This window comes from Pogona vitticeps, chromosome 10 (assembly GCF_051106095.1).
Source record: "Pogona vitticeps strain Pit_001003342236 chromosome 10, PviZW2.1, whole genome shotgun sequence".
Taxonomy (NCBI): Eukaryota; Metazoa; Chordata; class Lepidosauria; order Squamata; family Agamidae; genus Pogona; species Pogona vitticeps.
Window position 1 is genome coordinate 3999612 of NC_135792.1, and position 18768 is coordinate 4018379.

Below are 18768 nucleotides of genomic sequence, written 5' to 3' on the forward strand. Positions count from 1 at the left end.
ATGATCAAAATGTCTATAACTATGATAAACTTAAAGGTAGAAAATTAAAGTGTGATTTTTTTAAAAGTTTCTAATATTCCTGTTATGCTGAAGTACACCAGTTTATGTTTCCCCTATTTCCTCTGAGTATTCTGGATTAAAATGTTAGAATGTTCTAATGCCTGATTATTGTCTTTAAAATATAATTTTGAAATTTTTAAGAAAAAATATATAAGTTTTATATTTAATTTACACAATCACTTCCCTTGAGGCTATTGTGAAAACTAGCCAAATATATTAACTGTTATTAACAAAGTGACAACTGATAGAAAGAAGGCCAGTCATGGGTCTGAGACGTTTTGTTGATTGCCAAATAGGGGTGTGTGTTTTTTGCAGTGAAAATGCGTGCACCGATCCTGTTGATGAAGTGCTACACTTGAAACCTTTCCCTCTTTTGACTGATGTATGTATGCACACCAAGGCTTGTTACATGACCATCCTGATGTAAGTCCAGTATTCACTTTTCAAATTGAGATACATTCATACAAGATCTTTGTGACTACTCATAGGCACCCTGTGTTAGTAAGCAGCACACAACTGCTAATATCAATAGTGCTGTTCTCTTGGCAGTTTTACTCTAAATTCTGTAGGTCCCTACTTTGCAGCCTTTTTTGACTTAATGTAACAAGACATGGCATGTACAAGACTTAGGTGAACATAAGACATGGGAACACAAATCATTCAAAGTCATCATAGGGTAGACGGAGGTTGCGGTCACTGGCTGTGATGTAAGAGGGAAAAATTGCACTAAACAAATGTAGACTTCGCTGCTCAATTTGGATCTGTAATCACCTCACTTCAGATCTTCCTAGGAGGATAAGATCAGCCGTCCTCCCTACAAGCAGCTAACTGCCCAAATAGTGCCTTGAAAGAGGATATCCTAGCACTGCCATTAGAACAGCACCAGTTTGACTTTTAAGCCTTTTATTAAGAATTTGAAAATCCCGTAAGACATTCCTAATAAAATATACAAAGAGCCCAGGCATGCATGGAGGTGACCCTAAAAGGGAGAGGAGAAAAAACCTTAAGACTTATGGGAAACATTATGTACCAACCGGTTCACATTCATTTCCGATAAGAACGGTAGCTTTTGGCGTTTCCGTCAGATCTGGAAAAAAAAAGAAGGATTAAAAACTATTTGCTCACTTGTTTGGGCTGAGAAGAGCAAGTCAATGTACAATAACTACCCAACCAGCAAGAAGCTAATGATGTTAATCCATCCATTCACAATTCATCTCCTATGTTAAATGAGCTGGTCTAATTCACGTGTGTGCCCATCAATTCAAAGTCTTGTCCTGAATCAATATATCTATTCAAAAGCAAGCTAGAAGGTTTTCACTTGTATTGGTTAGTTGAATCACTTTGTAAGCCGCACTTGGTCCCTGTGTTGGGACAGAGGTGGGATTGTAATCATCGTAACAGAGAAATTGCATCAGGGGGTCCTACCGCCCTAGCAAAGTACTTCATAGAAAGGGTCATCCCTCCAACGGGGCCTGTTAAAACCCACTCCGGCTACTTACCCTCCGTTAAGTCAACAACGCTGTCCAGCTTGTCCAGTAAAGGGACAGAAATCCCCAGGGCTTTACGGAGTCCGTACGTGCTGACAATGTCCCCAGGAGCCACTTGTTGGGCGAGCTCTTTTAGATTGCTGGTCACTCTCTCAGCTGGAAAAGTGCACAAGAGGACATTGGACGACTTTTGAGGAGACTGCGCTAAATGTTGCAAGTTGCTCAAACAGCCTGAACACTGGGGCTTCGTACAAGATCGTTTTCAGAGGATCTTTTTTAAAAAAATAATCATCTTAATCCGAGAGAGGAAAAGACACCACTCTGTATTCAAAACCACAGTAACTCTAAGCACAAAGACAGCTGTGAAAGCAGTAATGAGTGATGCTGGAGGGTGCCTCCTTCATTTGTCATGATCCTCCATCATCTAAGCTGCTTGCAAGAGACAGAGTGGATGGGATGGCCACGGCCGCACCACAGTCCTACTGAATGACTACACCCTTCTCCCCCTCTCCTTTTGAGTCATGCTGTCTAGTCCAAAAAGCTTGTGAAGAAGGAGGGGATGATTCACACTGGCTGTATCTAAGCACACACCCCTTCCTGGTAGTTCATCTGCCTGGGAAGCTGGGCCCCAGGAACCACACTTACCCAAATGCATCTCCTTGTAAGATGGGCCCAAGAGGCAAATCATGTTGGGAGGTGGTTTTGTACTGAGTCGTTCATTCTGAGCATCCTGAAGCTCCTTGAGCAGTTTTGTGGTCTCGTCTAGTTTCCTCTGGAAGACTTCAGCTTCTGTGAAATGAAAAATGAAGTCATGGGAGGCAGCCAGCAAGGCTAGAAGGTGCCAAGAGATCTCGCCCTGCGAACTCCACTCACCTTCAGAGTCAAACTCTTCCACGGGCATCCCAAAAGGGGTAACGGCTCTTAATGCTGTCAGCCTCTCTTTACTAAGAGAGCCATCAAACCTGCTGGCTGGCTCTGTTTCCACAATCTGTGGAGGGCAGGAAAGGCTCGTCTTTAAAACCCAAGAAAACTAACTCACACCAAATCATTTTAAACACACAGTAAGTTCTTGGAAAATTTTAAGATCAAGGCATCTGTAAAATGGCATAGGTGGCCCAAGGCACAAAACTGGATTATGTAGTCCTTTTTTTAGATTTCCCTAACATAGTCGGTTATCATGTAGATCTTGCATCGTCATCATTTAACACACTGGTATTGAAGAGCATTTAGAGGGAGACCCTCACAACCCTTCTCCAGAATTTCTACTCTTGCTACTGGAGTCTTGGATGCCCCTAAGACACCCCTGCCTATCTGCCACTAGGTAAACGATACCATCATGCAAGACAACATGATCCTGAAGGTATTATTACAAAGCACCAAACGCTTAGTAGTTACTTTTAAAATAAATGGGTAGGTTTGTAGCAGGAAATGCTGGCAGTTACAGGTAAAATCTGTAGGATTTTACACTAAGGACAGAACACTAAATAAACTTGGTAAAATTAAGGGTTTTCTTGCTTGCTTGTACTATAAACAGTTTTTTTCCCTGTAAACAAATGTAACATTCACACAAAGAGCAGTATCCGCATCATCTAAAAAAAAAATCTCATTCATGTTGGACATAAGCTTCATTACAGCTTGATTCTTTTCGGTTCTACCAAGAAAAAGTTAAAATACAGGAGCTGGGCTTTTATTTCTGCTTCTGCACAACAGCAAGCTAACAGGTCCTGTTTTTAAAATGTCTAAGTATAAGATTTGGCACTCTGACAAAAAGAGAGGAAGTTCTAGTGAAACATCATCATTGCAAGTGGTTTGCAGTGCCCTTCCTAGGCAGCATGGGAATTATGGGCACTGTGGTCTAAAAACACTTCGGAGAGCCATGGCCATATCCAACCCTGGTCTAAAATTTCAACAGCAATGTCACCTCTACATCCTTGGTCCGATCAGTCCTTCCACGCAGGCTTTCAGCTTCCTCTGCCGGCTGTAACTGGAGAAGAATGAAATAAGGTGATGATGTATTAAAATAATAATAATGGAGGGGGGAATCCTTTTACCTGGTTCAACAAAACCACTCTTATGGACTTAAGCTGCTCCCATAATCTTAACTTTACAGGGCAGCCTGGGCTTCTCCTATGCAGTTCCAGGCTTCGCATGTTATTTCAGTGATGTGGGGAAAAGTAACACTGCTGTGACCCCCACACTGCTAAGGTTAAGAGAAACATTAATAGGCGTGGGGGGGGCGGGGATGTGGAAGGAGCCTCCCTGAAGCATATGAGGAGGGCTGTAAACACATTCGGGTTGCGTCCCCCAGGCTGCGATAGCATGCTGTCGGCTGATCCTTCCGCTTCAGAAACACCACTGCGTTACTTCTGACACAAATGAAGGCAGCGACGGCCCACGCTTTTGCTTTCCTCTCCATTGTCAAGAAAAATTTAAGCAACCTGTGCACTAGACCGCAACCCGAATTTGAATGCTGGCTGCAGGGAATAAATCTGGCCATGACAACTCCACCAGAACTTCAGGCAAAATCAGTCTGTACAATCTTTTCCCACAAAATGCAGATTTTTGGGGGTCTGGATGAACACCTGCCCTCAGAACTCACTGTCTGCCTCTCTCTCCTCCTCTTCAACCCAAAGGTGATTTTAGGGGCAACAGCCAAGAGAATCCAGACGGGCCAATGACGGGGATGTAGGGCTCTTTCTTCCCTACCCACTCTGGCGCTACCTGAACAGAGAGCAGAGCTATACCTCTGGCTTAGAAGTGCAACCCACTGCATCAACAGCTGTAATAATTCAGTCACTGGGCTTACATAGAAGCACAGGAATGATTCCAGCACTTGACAAGGCTTTGGAAGAAAGAATGCACGAGTCCCCTTAAAGTGGTGCCAAGACGTCAGACACTATTAACAAGTCTTAGGTCACCGTCCTACACTTGCAGGCTCGAGACCGCTTAGTTCAAGAGGATTCTGGCCTTTGAATAATATGATCAGCATCTTCCAGCCATGGAACTACACGGAACTTTTTACTTGTGGCAATTAAAAAATTCAAAGGAATGTATGGTTCATAGATAAAGCATACATAACACCTTTTCGGAATCACTAAAATGTGAAAAACCTTATATCTTGTTGTTCAATTGTAACAGTTCAAAATATGGGGAACGAAGGAAGACAAGAAACTGTTCCCAAGCCTAGTTCGTCCGAGGGTTGACTCAACCTCCCATCTTTCCAAGGTCGGTACATTGAGTAACCAACTCACTGGGGATGGTGGCCAATGTTGTAAACCACCCAGAGAGTGCTTTAAGCACAGCGGGGCAGCAGGTAAGCAGCACGCTTTGCTTTTTTGGCTTAACCTAATGCTCCTCTTGTAGATTAACTGCGGAATGTTCTCTCTGTGTTGCCATACCATTCGGAATGATGGATCTTGTTGTTACAGCGCAACTCCTTCAACAATTCAAAAAACAACGCATCCTATACGGTGCCTCACAACCAGCTGTGTACAGTATGAACATGTGCTGCTAGAAATAAAGATTTCATGGATGGACCTCCACAGCTGTGGAATGATCTCATCAGGGCGATTAGGAACAGTTTGGCAATACTCATCAAAGCCTGGACACATGGAGTCTTAGCCTATTTGGCTACCCAAGCCTTCTTCACTGCGTTACCTACTTCTTTACTGCCCTGAAGGCTTACTTCACGATTTACAGACATTAGCAAAGGAGAGGTCTCACCAGCTCTAGTTCTCTCAGGGAGCGAGAGTGCCCTCCTTGGGTTAAGACGTCCAGCAAGCTGTCAGCCATTACATAGGGATAATCTTGAGACTTGGCCAAAAATTCATTCATGCTAAAATAAAGGGGAAACAGCAACAAAAAAAATCACATGCCAATGGATGTAGAATAAGCAATCTATAGAAAACCAATTATTTATAGCCAACTTGCCTTTCACAAGTCACCCGGCTGCTTCTGGTAACTAGGAACTGCCTTCTGTGCAAACAGCTGGTGGGTTAATTCAACAGTTCTCCAAAAAAAAATCATAAGAGGAAAAACATACACTTTATCCCTTAGATGTAGCCCTTTCCAAAATAGGTTTTCACTTCAATAAGGCCATCAATATAAAACCACAAATAAGCCTGTTTGTTTGGTTGAAATACTCACTTAAAATTCCCTTGATTAGAATCTTCCCCATAAGTAGAGTATATCAAATCTGAGTCATCCTTGCTGATATTTGCAAATGTGGAATCGTAAGCTGGTGCGTAGGAGCTAAAGGGCCCATAGTTTAAGTACATCACTAACGGAAAAAGACAGCACAAATTAAATCCCTCAAATATGTTAACAATATTTAATTTGCATGGTCTATACTGACAAGATAAGCTTCGAATAATAGATTATGTCATCACAGACCACCCAAGTTTCAGTGGAAGTAAGGACAATCTCTTGATTTAAATCTAAGAAAACATTAAAGCTACTTTCGTTGCTCTAGCCACAGTAAAGATAGACTTCTTTAAGTGGCAAAAACTTGAGATGTATACATTCAGGACTGCGGGCATGCGACATAGGGTGGCTCAAGGTAAAGTGGTTTTTATCATCGTCAAGGTGGCCCTGAGGACCCAGGGAGTTTCCGCAGCACTTCCTGGGTCCTCGTGGCCACCTTGCAAGGGTTGGGTCTAAGCCAGCCCCCACCTCTTCATGAGGCATGAATCTGACCCCACAAGGGACTTCCCTGTTTCCACAGACCTTTAAACCAAGAACACGGGGATGAATCTGCAGTTTCTCAGAGACTTGTTCTTCCACTTTTCCTACCCAGGCATCGCCTACGAAGGATGAGACTTGGGTCGGTCACCTTCAAGGCAGAGATGGTCTGACAGGGCTTAAACCCCATGTACAGCTCATTCTCTTGACAAGCCACGCAACCTCATGAGGAAACGAACCGCATATGCTCTTCCTTTGAATACCATCCCAGAAGACCATTTTGGAAAAATAAGATGTGTTCCAAGACAGCAGGCAATGTGTGGCTCTCCAACTTAAAACTGTGGCATGCCTGTCGAACATGAGCTCATCACGAGATAGAGGGAAATGTCTACTTGTTTATTTCATTTGTTTATTCCCCACTGTTAGCTTCCTTTTGCCGTTTAGGGTGCTTTTTTTTTTTAAAGCAGTCCTGGCTCTTACCTGGAGTCACTTTATTCCTTTTGTCTTCTTTGAATCCTTGCAACGTGTTTACACCTGACTGAAGTCTTCCAGCAGTTACACCCAACTTCATAGAACCATGAATGAGTTCTATCACCCAAGAGAGACATGAAAAGTTATATATATAGTAATTGAGGGTGTTTTTTTTTTTTAAAAATTCTGAATAAATTGGTGCCTTAGATATATGAAACACCTCCCGTTTGGTTAAGAATGGGATTTTTCCAAAGCTCTTGTGAGAATATATTTGGGGTGGGGGAATCCTAAGAACTACCATAGTCTTCTTTGAATCTTAAGAGAGAATATGGCGATACCTTTCAAAAGGGAGTGGGGAGCATTCCCTGCCCCCTCCACCAGGAGACCCTTCTTAACCACCATCATCATCATACAACTGCCGAGATGGAAGGGACCTTGTGGGTTGTTAAATCCAGTCCTTGTCAAGAAGGCCCAGTGAAGAATCGAACTCCCAAACTCCAGCTCTGCAGTCAGAGACCTAAAACACTGAGCTATCCAGCAGCTCTGTTACTGGAAATTCTTTTCTGGTGGACATCTGCCAGGAGCAAACTCTGGGGTGTTCCTGATCGAAGTCACATGCTCATTGTGGGCTCTACTAATAGTCATCCGTGCTATGGCAAGGCATTCATAGAAAGCCAACGTGGATTTCTTCCATAATACTATTTCTCTACCTGGCAGTGTTGTGAAGCCGAAGCTGTTCTGTATTTCCCTGTGTTAATTGCTCAATCAGAGACCCATTAAGCTAAAGTATAGATCAGAAGCATGCATGCAACGCCTGGGAATCCCTAGGAAGCCATGCTCAAGAGGAGAGCGGGACAGCCCCAGGAGAATTCCCCAGTGCTTCTGCTAAGTGTAGAAATCCACTGATAATGCATCACACCAGGAGGAAAGGTGGTTAAAACTGGTCATTGCTGCCTTACCCCCTGCGCTGTTTTCCGCGGGGTTAAGAAGTCCCAGGGTAGTGGTGCCATCAGGTTTTCTTCGCTCAAACTCACACTGAAATAAAAGAGCAAGTCATTAAAACCTGTCCCTTGTGCCCTGCCTGAAACGCGAGCATCGCACAGAGCCATACATAATTGATTAGGCTCTTTTGCTCATCGCTTCCATTAATGAATATTACGAGACTTGATTTAGATTTTTCATGACACCACGCATCACTGTGTCAAATCAAAAAGGGCTTCAACTGGTGTTTAAATTCAGCTAAAGTTTTCGGTAGACCATGGCCCTCCCCTTTCCTCCTGCCCGCTTACCTGTCCACTAGCAGGTCGTTTTGTTAATTTTCCTCCAGATTCTCTAATGATACGCTCAATCAGCTCTTGCTCCCTCTCTAGGTTGCTATTCCTTATTTTTTCTTCAAGTAGCTCTTTCTCCTTCCTGAAAAATAAATATCAAAACAGAGGGGTGTGTGTGTGAGAAATACCCTATAAACCTTACCATTTTGCTTTGTGTTATTAAAGGAAGCTGAATATTATTAGTTTGAAATCTTGGTCAATTTCCCCAACTCTCAGACGTGACTGGAAGGCTACGAGTTGTTCTGCAGCACAAAACGGAAGGTGCCCAAAGCAAACCAGGTAATCCTTGCACCTAAGGTGCCGTGGCTGGAATTCCTTGCCTCACAACAGGAAAAACGTAGGGCAGCCTTGGACCCTCCATGCAGGGTGGGGAAGTGGAAGCCCATGGAACACACTCTCCCCTCCCCACCTGCCTCTTCCCTAAGTTAGGCATGAAGAAGAGGAAAGAGGTGGTCACCACCGTTTTCGGTTTGGCAACCAAGATCAACCCCCTACATGTACTTCCAAGAAACCCTAAAATAACACGTGAAGGTGTTCGCTTTCTCCTGCTTTTTGCTCTCCTCTAACCAGCCTGCACGGCTGTCTCCCCGGACGGAAGACTCAATGGAGCCATTGGGAGGAAGGGTCGCTGGCACGCCAATTCCCCATGAATCTGTTCAAGCCCCCTTTTAACACCACCTTGGCCTGCCCCTGTCTCGCCGCACCCGCCACGGATTCTGCAGAAGCAGAAGAAATATTCAGCCCCTTCCGGAGTAATCACTTTTTGTATTCTTTGCTGGGACTCCTAAACGCCCTGGGGTCTGCATCCATGGAATCAGCCTCTTTTCCAAGACTATCCTCATCTTCTCCACCGGACTGTAGACCTGCTTTATCTTTCTGCTTCCTGCTTTTCTGAAGGTCTGCCATGAAATCAATACTTTGCTTCAAGCTCTGAATTCTTTCCTAAGGAAACAAACAGATTCGTTTCAAGAGTTTCCCCTGTGTTGCCCCGGTTGAGAAGCCTACCTAGGCAGAGTGCATGTTTGAGAATTACGTACATTCTTTTCAGGCTACAGAGCCCAAAAAGCCACGTGAAGGGCTTTTGAAACGGAAAGGCAGTAGGGTTATATCAAAACCCGAGTGCCAAGTTGCAAAGACTACAGCCTTTACCTTAAAGTAAAGGTAATAGGACTCCCCCAATCCACAGGATCAGTATCTGCTGATTCATTTATCCATTGCCTCAAGAAATACATATTTTCAGGGTGTATTCACCAGAACTGGCCACTAGAGGAAGCCAGAAACCATGGGCTTCAATATAGTGTTCAATACTTTCATGTTTTTCAGCAACTGTGGGAATAGGGGCTTTGGACGGATGCCCGTGGATACCACGATCCTACGGTAATGATTCAAATTTGCACTAATAAAATACGGATTGATGGGCTGATTCATGGGAAGCAAATAAACACAGGCTTGCTACAGCCTAGCAAGTGTGATTTGGCTTGAAGCCTTAATGATTCTCGAGAGGTGAAATGAGCTGCAGTCAAGATGTAGGGAACTAAAAACATACTTCAAGCACAAACATTCTTAAGTATAACTATTCTTCAACAACAGAACCTTATTGGATCATCCCAGATCAGGACAATGCGCTCACATTTACTACGAGGAAAAAGGAAGACATGTATTTGATTTTTCTCACGCTCACTAAATGGTTAAGCAGGGATCTAGGGCAACATCTTGTCTATTCATACAGAAAATTAAGTATGTCTCAATGTTAGTACCATTAACCTGCATCTCCCATTTATTTAAAGTGCAAATCTATTGAAATTTACCTGGCTGAGTATTTTCATTCCTGAATGCAGGAGTTTTTTCGCAGCCTTGTAATAAATAGTCTCCGGTTTGTTATAGATCATGGCATTGGTACACATCAGCTTGAAGTTGTCCTGTTATGAACCAAGAAATTAAAGCATTTCAGCAGAGATGGCAACAAAAGTCTCTTCCCCCTCCCAACTCATTTTAATTAAAAAACAACAAATTGTGTATGGCAGGCCCATTCTGTGGCCTCCAGAATTGGGGGGGGGGGAGAACTCTTAAAAAAATCACTTACACTTTTAAAGTGCATGACTTGCTTTTAAAACAGATTACCCCTCCCACTTATTCTCTTCTCTACAACCATTTAAAAAAACTTGAAATAAGCATCTGGTTGCTTCTGGGTTTATTTTTAGAGTGGCTGGTGTGACTTCTAGGAGAGTCCTAGAATTAGCAGAACGGTCTCTCAACAGCACCTACTCCAGTAGATGACATGGTGACTAGTCATCTGAAAAGGCAACCTCACTTGTCTGACTTGGCAAGAAAAAAGCACTAAAACATTCAGGTGCCACTGGATTGCGATAACTTACGGAGGGGAGATTTCAGAATGATCAGTCGTAAAGCGGGTGCATGTTTTTCACCACTGTTTAAGGAGAATTTCCAAGCTGTAACCCAGAGAGGTTTTCTGGCCCTTTTAAAGAGCTCAAAGGCAGAAAACAGGGCGAGCAAGTGGAAACTTCCTGTCTTACCCTAATATTCCAACCGGCTCTCTCTCTCTCAACATGCTCCCTGTCCACTTTCCACTGCAGACAGCAGGCAGAAAGGTGGGCCAAAGGATCACCAGAGCAACGGGGAGAGAGGCATCCATGGCTTTCTCCCTGGGCTCTCTCTCAGCTCTTAAAAGAGCACTGGTGTTCGATCCCCCGAGGTGGGACTGGGTGCCTTTCCCTCTGGTATTACCTTGCAAAGCAGTCGGCCAACGGCTGATGTGCTTTAGAGGTGACAGATCTGATCTGAGGCCATAGACATTTATGACAAGCCTCTCACTTTTTTACACTTTGGTATTAACGTGGAGATAAAGGTAACGCTCATCACTGACAGTTCTCCCAGGAGATCACAGGGCTGTTTTTGTCAGACTGAAAACAGTCATAAAAGAACCACCACACGGGCCTTCTGTTTCCCTTTAAAATGTACAAACAGAAGGGTATAAGGGCGAGGCTGGAATTTTAATAAGCAGTGGTGAAAGGCAGGAAGGTGACAGGGTGAATCTCTTAACTCTTAAAGAACGAGCGCACATAATACTTCTTCCAGGAACATGACTAGTACATTTTAGAAGTTAAAGAGGTGCCACAAAAACACAAAGGAACTAGACACATACAGTTGCTAAGACCTTTCCCACACATTTTTTATAAGGAAAAATGTCCTTTGCAGGCTTCTGTGCAGGGTGGATTTGATTTGAATCAAGTCAATGGAAATAATGATTTAAATCACTAGTCAGCAAGACTCAATTTAAAGCATGATTTTTCAGTCTAAAGACTCATTCTGGCTGGTAATCATAAACTTTGATATTTGCAACCAGATGAAGGTTTCATATTTAGAATAATAACCTATCAATTAGTAAAGTAACTTTATCAAAACGGGTTTTAGTTTAATAGGTTAATCACTCATATTTGGAGAACTGCTTAAATTGTTTTAACTAAACCAATACTGTACAATTATATAGAATTTTTTTTGTATTTGCTTAAACATCAATGTTTATTAACTGAAATGGTGAAACAAAATATCTTTCTAAAAAGCAAACTATCTTCCAGTCATCAAACCTAGCATTTAAGGTGCAGTAGGAACTCTACCCCCACACATCTGCAGGATCAGGATCTCCTGATTCACTTTACTGGCTGAAAATACTAAATACTTTCCCCAAAATATGTAGTTATATTCCAGAACTAGCCACTAGAGGGATTCAGAGACCATGCAATGTATACCGTTTACTACATCCGTGTTTTTCTGCATCCGCGCAGAGGCTTGGCACCAATCCTCCGCGGATACTGTGGTCCTATTGTAATATGTTCATTGTTTGTGCATCAAGTTGCAGGACAACAATGAGGTTAAGGTCTTTTCCTGAACTCTTGTTTATTTTATACCATTTTTACTGTGAAAAAGTGCATGGTATCTCAGCTTGGACAACTTGTAAATATTTCATGAATACACCACCTCATGATACATAACTAAGCTCTATCTCATAATGAATAACCTTTGAAGTATAATGTAGTTAAATGCAGAGCTATCTTTAGATAGATTTTTCCTCCAAAAGCATTTCATTAAAATAATTCTGATTTAAATTTTAAAAAATCTGATTTTCTTTTGAATCATCAATTTTAATCTACCCTGCTTCTGTGGCTCACATTAAGTTTTTCTAGTAACTACTTAATCCCACTGGTATGTTGATGAAGAGATAATGAATGATCACTAGAAGGATTCATCAACCTGACAAGCTAGAAACCAAGTCATATTCCCATCCACTATACTCCTTTTCTGAAATCTATAATCTTGTTGCTTTAAAACATTCAAGTAGTACTGAAATACATTTTGGCTATTTAGCCTTTTCCTTCTGACACCCATGTGTGTGTGTGCGCACACACACACTTTCTAACACCTTCCCCCTGGAAAAGCATCTATTGAAGACATTTACAAAGGTGTTGTTTTCTAAAGAGAGAGAAAAGGAAAGTTCTTAAAGACAGATGTGTTCGTTTTTGATTCTGTGCGTTCTTAAACTATGGAAGAGCAGTCTAAAAAAGGAATAAAACATTGGGGGGAAAAAATAAAAGATATAATGCAACTGCGAGTACCAGAAAGTGTCAATGTTTAATCCTCTCTCTGCAGTTAAAATATAAATTAAAAGCACCTTTAGTTCCTCTATGGACTGGTAACCATTGTTCTTGATCTTTTCTTTCATGGTACTAAAATCCATTGGGCGTTTAATGATCATGGAGTAGCCGGGAGCAATAAAGTCAGTCACAGGAAATGAAAAGAAAGCATTTGGATCTTTTCTGTTAAGAAATGAAAAGAAGACCCCTTTATGTTTCATCTCGATAACAAAGAACAGACAGAGTTTAGTATTAAATAGGAGAGAAGACTCTCTAACTTGAAAGAAAGCAGAAAGCTGAACTGAAACAAGAGATAGTTTTTGCCCTAATCCAATCTCACATTTCTTTAAAGTTGCAGAGGTAACTGCCCAGAAGCATCTGGGCCCATTCCCGCCACATTTTTTTGCTAAGATGTTATTGTTCAAGTGTGTTTGATAGTTCTAAACCAAACCACAGGAATCACTTTTTTTTCCGCCTCTTCTCGGGATTCAAAGGTCCATTAAAATATCAATGGCAGCAGAAGCTTTTTGTGCAAGGCCACTGAATGCTCGCAAAATAGCTCTCTCATCTTTGAATGAGGAAACTCTTCTGATGCAGACAACATTCCCCCAAACCAGAAGGAACATTAATATATAGATGAAAGGCCCACAAATATCAGTAGTCCAAGCCGCCCCTCACCTAGGGCAAGCTAAAATTAAGATCTCTGTGTTATGTGTCATAAAGTCAGAACCAACTTATAGCAGCCAAATAGGACTTTCAAGGTACGTAAGATATTTAAGGACTGGTTTTACCAGTTACACCACTGCTCAGCAGTGTGTTTCCTTGGCCAAGAGGGGATTGAAACCCAGGACTCCAAAGCTCAGTGGCTTAGGTCTCTAGCTGCAGAGCAAGAGGTTGGGAGTTCAATCCCCTCCCCGTTGTGCCTCCTTCAATTAGAGCCAGCCTGTGTAGCCTTGGGCAAGCTGCACAGTCCTAGGGTGCCCCCCTGAGGAAGGGAAGGGTTTATCATGTACAGGAAGAACCCTCCAGTCCAGTGTGAATCACGCGCACATCTTCCTTGCACTCACAAGAAAGGCTAATGCCAGGGTGGACAAAATGAACACAGGTCTTGTCTACCAGCCAGCATCGTCCTCTACGATTCCACTTTATATAAATCTGATCTTGTCTAAGTCTAGGAGCCAAGCGTGGTCATGCCCACTCAAGCACCCAGTTGCAATCAGCAAATGCCACAAATCTCCAGGTAGGATTGTTTAAAAAAATCTTTTCTGAAAACCTGGGAGAGCCACTGTTGCAGAGCTGGCAATACCGGGCTAAATGGACCAATTGTGTCACTCAGTGGCTGAAATCCAGCAGTGTAACCAGCACAGCTGATGAAGTCATAAACTGCAGCAGCTTTTGGAAATCAAACATTTCTAATTCCCTTCCTCTGAAGGTCCCCAAGGGTATCTTGGGATCCTTTTTCTGTCACATGAGGGGTGTCTTTAATCTCCAAAACAATCACTCAAAAGGCACAGCCACAATAATCTCTTAAACCAGGCGGCTATGATACATACAGTGGTGCCTCGACTTACGTATGTCCCTACTTACGACCATTTCGGGTGATGACCGGCTCCGGCTGCATAATTTTGCTTCAACTTGCGGACAGAGCTTTGAGTTACAACCAGGAAAAGGCAGGGGGGAAAGGCGGGGAATTCAAATATACTAACCATTGGTCAGCGAAGAGACTGCTTCTTTGTAGCTCTTTCACCCCAACGGTTAGAGAAGGGGCCAGGGAACATTTTTGTACCTCTTACAGTACCCCCCCCCAAAAAACTATGGAACTTTGGAAGGGGAGCCGCTGCCCAGCCTTTCCCACAGAGCCTCCCCCATCTAAGGTCCCCCTTTCTCTCTTCTCCTTTGCCTTTGCGCACAATGCGGGGAGGGGGCACTCGGGTCTGCCCTCCCGCCTCTTGCCCGCAGACTCCCCTAAAAGAGGGGAGACCCCCTCCTGCCACCCTCCCCTCCCCGAAGGCCTAGCCCCGGCTTCGACTGAGGGGGTCTCATCCGGCCGGAGGGCGGGCCAGGGAATGATCTGCTTACCTGGAAGGGCAGTCTGGGGGAGGGCCGCCAGCCCCTCCCGGCGACGCCATTGGCTCAGGCACCTGCGCAGGTGGCATGGCTACACAGGAGGGAGAGGCGAGTGGTTCCGGATTGCCACCAGGTGCAGGTAGCTGGCGCCCCCCCCATCCCTGGTGCCGGTCGACTCACGAGTCAGCCACTCCAAAGCTTCCTCAGAAGCAAGTGCCCACCCCGGGCACCTGCCAGCCCCGACCCGGCAACTTGCGAGTAAGGGGACGCGCGGGTCAGAGGGGCTCCTCCGGGGACAGGGGGAGGGGGGAGGCTGAGCCTGGCCTATGCCGCCATCTTGGCCCCTCCCACCCCCTTCCACCATGGCCCCCCTCTCCAAGTGCTGGAAGGAGGGGCTGCCTGGTAAGGTAAGTTGCTGCTTTTTGCTTTTTAAAAACTTCTGGGTGGTTTTTGCAGGGTGGTTTTGGGCTGGGGGGGTATGTTTCTGTGCTGTGTTGTTTGTTTTTTTTGGTTGATTTTTATTTTTTTGCAATCCCAGCGTGGGGCTCACTTTTGTTTTGTTTTGTTTTTTTGCAGCCCCAGCACGTTTTATTTTATTTTTTTTTTGGGGGGGGGGATACTATTTTTTTTTTTTTGCTGGAATGGATTAATCATGTTCCCATGTATTCCTATGGGAAATAGTGCTTCGACTTACGACCATTTGGAGTTATGTCCATCTTCTGGAACAAATTATGGTCGTAAATCGAGGAACCACTGTATTTAGTTTTGCAGAGTGTAAAATTACTTATACTAGCATACCAGCACAAGACATTCTGTGGTCGGTTGAAGAGGTGGGATCATGCCTAGGCTGATAATCCTGCATTTTATTCTACTATTAAGTGGTTAGCAATTCCTAGTAGCAACGTCATGAATCTTTTGAGCCTGATAAGAAACTCACCTCTGCAGTTGTCTCACAAGCTGGTTCAAAGCTTCTTGAAGAGGTGTCTGTTCCACTTCTAGGACCAGCATTGGAAAGAAAGAACAATGAACCAACATTTTATTTATTTATTTGTCTTATTTGGCTGCCTTTCTCCCGATAACATGCATTACAAGAAAAACTCTTAAAAGTCTTACATGCTCATGATACAGCTTTATATCAAACACGGATGCAGAATGTCAGAAGCAAGGTAATACGCTCATCAAGAGTCTACTGTTAATTGTACCAACTTTTTCCCAGCAATGGAAGAATTTGTTCTCTGCTGGCCAATGATCAAAGTATCAGTACCCTGCAGACAAAAGCAAAGCCCACAGCTACTCCTCAGGAAGGCTGAGTATCTGTTGATTTAATTGTAGTTGGAGGGAGGAGAGGAGGCAGACCAGGTGCTTATAAAAAACAAATCTGAAATCAAACTGCAGGGATTCTAAAATTCTGGTCAATTACACCTCAATGAAGGCAGAAAAAGGAAGTAAGGCAAATGCAGCTATTATTCCAGAGATATTTTGAAAGTAATTTAGTACAGTGGTTCCCAAACTTGAGGCCCCAGATGGACTACAAGTCCCAGAAGCTGTACCGGCTAGTGCCTGTGGGAGATCGTAGTCCAAGAATAACTATGGCTCCTTCTTTGTGGGCCACTGATGTAATATACAGGTTAGTGTCTTACTGCCTAAATGCAGAGTAGAAAGATCACCCCATTAGCATCCTCCCACTTCAGGCCGGCCCCTAGGCACATGCCTTTTCTTGCACTGGCTGCAAAGTTTGGCACAGGATGGGAAGACCTCCAGGGCAAAAGGGGATGCTTATACGATTGTCCTTCCACACTGTGCTGAGGCAACCAGACATCAGCCATGATGTTTTTGAAATGCCACTTTATCAGCTAGTGTGACAGCCCTTTTGACTAAAAAAAGAGAAGAAGATAGAACAGTCTTCAAAAATGTATAATTTCAGGAATCGTATAATACTTACATTAGAATGACTGCTAAAGCTTCCTAACATTAAAAAAAAAATCAAAGCAGAACAGAAAATTTAACAACTGATAATGCAACAATGGTGTGCTGGTTACCTTCCTGTTTTGCCAAACTGCTCAGTGGTTTTTCAACTGTCAATTCCATTCTCAGCGGAGTCTGGCATTTCAGCTCTCTCTCTCCTTCACTTTCAACCCGGTCCCGATCCCGTTTCTTTTTATCTTCCTAACACGACAAACAATAAGCAATACTGGGATATGAATCATGGGTTCTGGCTATGCATTAATTGCAACTGTGTTAAAGATGAATGCAAATGGTTATGAATGATTTTCTACGTGTTGTCACCACGTACTGGAAGACACACTAATTCAGGGCAATATTCAAAATAACAACAGAACAGAAAGGGCTTAGATCCATCAGAACTTCAAAAGGCGTGACTTATATTATTTGGTCACCTAGCAAAACGTTGTCCGTTTGAGGAGTAGCAAATCTGGAGACCTCTCAATACGGCTGGATTTGCCTCTTTAACTTGTGCAAGCTTCCTCTGCCAAATGTTTGCTACTTCCCAAATGAACGAGGAAACGGTTCCAAGAACCCACCTTTACTTTCCTCTTCCTCTTCTCTTTCTCCTCTCCAGGAACCTGCTTTTCCGCTTTTTTCCTTTTCTTCCTCTTCTTGTCCTTGTGCTTTTCGTGTTCATCTCTGTCTTCGTACTGGGCCGGATCGTGGACTGCGCTCTGAGTGGAAAGTTCGGCGACCTCGTTCCCTCCCACTTTCAAAACAAGCTTTAAAGGCTTCTCAACATAGTCTGGAGAGAGGAACAAGTGGAATACGAAACCTGGTTAGGCCTAAGAAGTGCCGCAGGACCTCCCTATCCACAGGATCACTTTCTGCTGATCCACTTAACCGCTGCCCGAAAAATCCTACCTAAATCCTCCAGAAACTCACATTTCCAGGGTGCATTTACTACAACCGACCACTAGAGGGCGCCAGACACCGGAAAAATGGCTAGTGTTCGCTATATCCGCGTTTTTCCGCATCGGCGGGGTGGGGAGGGAGTTTGGAACTGAAGCCCCGCCCTATAGGGCTGTTTCGGGCGCAAAAACCGGGGAGGGAGGTAAAGGGTTGGTGGGGGTCGAAACGTAAAAGGTGGGTCCCTCAGGCCGTCCTCAGCCCCCCCAGCTCAGCTACCCGCCCTTCCTCTGAGGGGCTTCTTCCCGCCTTTTTTCTTCCTCCTCCCACCCTCAGAAGAGGAGGCACGTGAGGAAACCGCCAACCCCCCCCTCTCCCCAATTGTCGCCTCAGGAAGGCCAAGGAAAGCCGCCGCCCCCACCTTCCTCCCCTTCTCACGCACCCACCCCTCCCACACTCCGCCGGCCTCGGGCGGCGCGAAGCGGGAGGGCGGCCGCACCTTCATACGGGTACTTGTCGCCCTTGTGCTTCTTGTGCTTCTTGCCCATGGCCGCGAGCAGCCCCCCTCACAAACCTCTCTCTCTCTCTCTCTCTCTCGTGCGCGTGCGCGTGCGCGTGCGCCCCTCCCTTCTCTCCCGGCTGTTCTCGCGAGAAGAGGAGGAGGAGCCGGTGGGAGGGAGGAAGGGGGCGGGGCGAAGGAGAGAGTGTGTGAAGAGGAAAGGGAGGCGGAACATAGATGCATTCAGGGGAAAGAAATAGAAGAGGAGCCAACATTGCAGCCTTCTAGGGGCTTCCGGGTTCACTTTTGTAGGGACGTTCCCTATGGAAAGGAGGTCCGGGAGAAAGCTCAGATTTTCTATTCTTTGTCCCATGGCGTTCTCGTCCCAGATCTTGGAGGCGTTGCTCTTTCTGGACTACAATTCCCATCCTTTTCTAGCCAGCGTTGTAAATAAACGTACCTAAGGCTCACGTCGGGGGGGGGGTGGAGATGAAATTTTCGGGGTTGTAGTAAAAAATAAAATTTGAAAAAAGGAACTTTCCTCCCTTCTCTCGGAAGCTCGTCTCCGCCAGGTCAACATGTAAGGTAGTGAAGGAGTTCTAAACCTCGCGACAAAATGGGTTGCAGTCCTCTTTTATTTCTATCTCTAGGGTTTCATCGCGAAAGGGAGG

At 44.3% G+C, this 18768-nt stretch overlaps 1 protein-coding gene across 1 annotated transcript; it reads right to left on the reverse strand.

Moving 5' to 3' along the window:
• Nucleotides 1-946: 946 nt before the first annotated feature.
• On the reverse strand, nucleotides 947-18235 carry BRD7 (bromodomain containing 7). Its single transcript, XM_020807568.3, has 17 exons — nucleotides 18098-18235; nucleotides 17286-17494; nucleotides 16785-16911; nucleotides 15683-15740; nucleotides 12717-12861; nucleotides 9838-9948; nucleotides 8790-8971; nucleotides 7988-8111; nucleotides 7658-7733; nucleotides 6708-6815; nucleotides 5694-5826; nucleotides 5271-5382; nucleotides 3469-3531; nucleotides 2421-2535; nucleotides 2193-2336; nucleotides 1560-1703; nucleotides 947-1147 (listed from the first exon to the last, which is right to left on the reverse strand). Exons 1-17 carry the CDS (start codon nucleotides 18144-18146, stop codon nucleotides 1083-1085), a joined length of 1965 nt encoding a protein of 654 aa, XP_020663227.2. The 5' UTR covers nucleotides 18147-18235; the 3' UTR covers nucleotides 947-1082.
• Between the last annotated feature and the right edge of the window lie 533 nt (nucleotides 18236-18768).

Excerpts from the sequence above, each read along its gene's own strand:
- BRD7 (XM_020807568.3), bottom strand. The coding sequence starts at position 18,146 with ATGGGCAAGAAGCACAAGAAGCACAAGGGCGACAAGTACCCGTATGAA. Across the intron at positions 12,862-15,682 it reads CTTGTGAGACAACTGCAGAG|AAAAGATCCAAATGCTTTCT; the intron begins GTGAGTTTCTTA and ends ATTTCTTAACAG. Across the intron at positions 8,972-9,837 it reads GAATGAAAATACTCAGCCAG|GAAAGAATTCAGAGCTTGAA; the intron begins GTAAATTTCAAT and ends TTGTTTCCTTAG.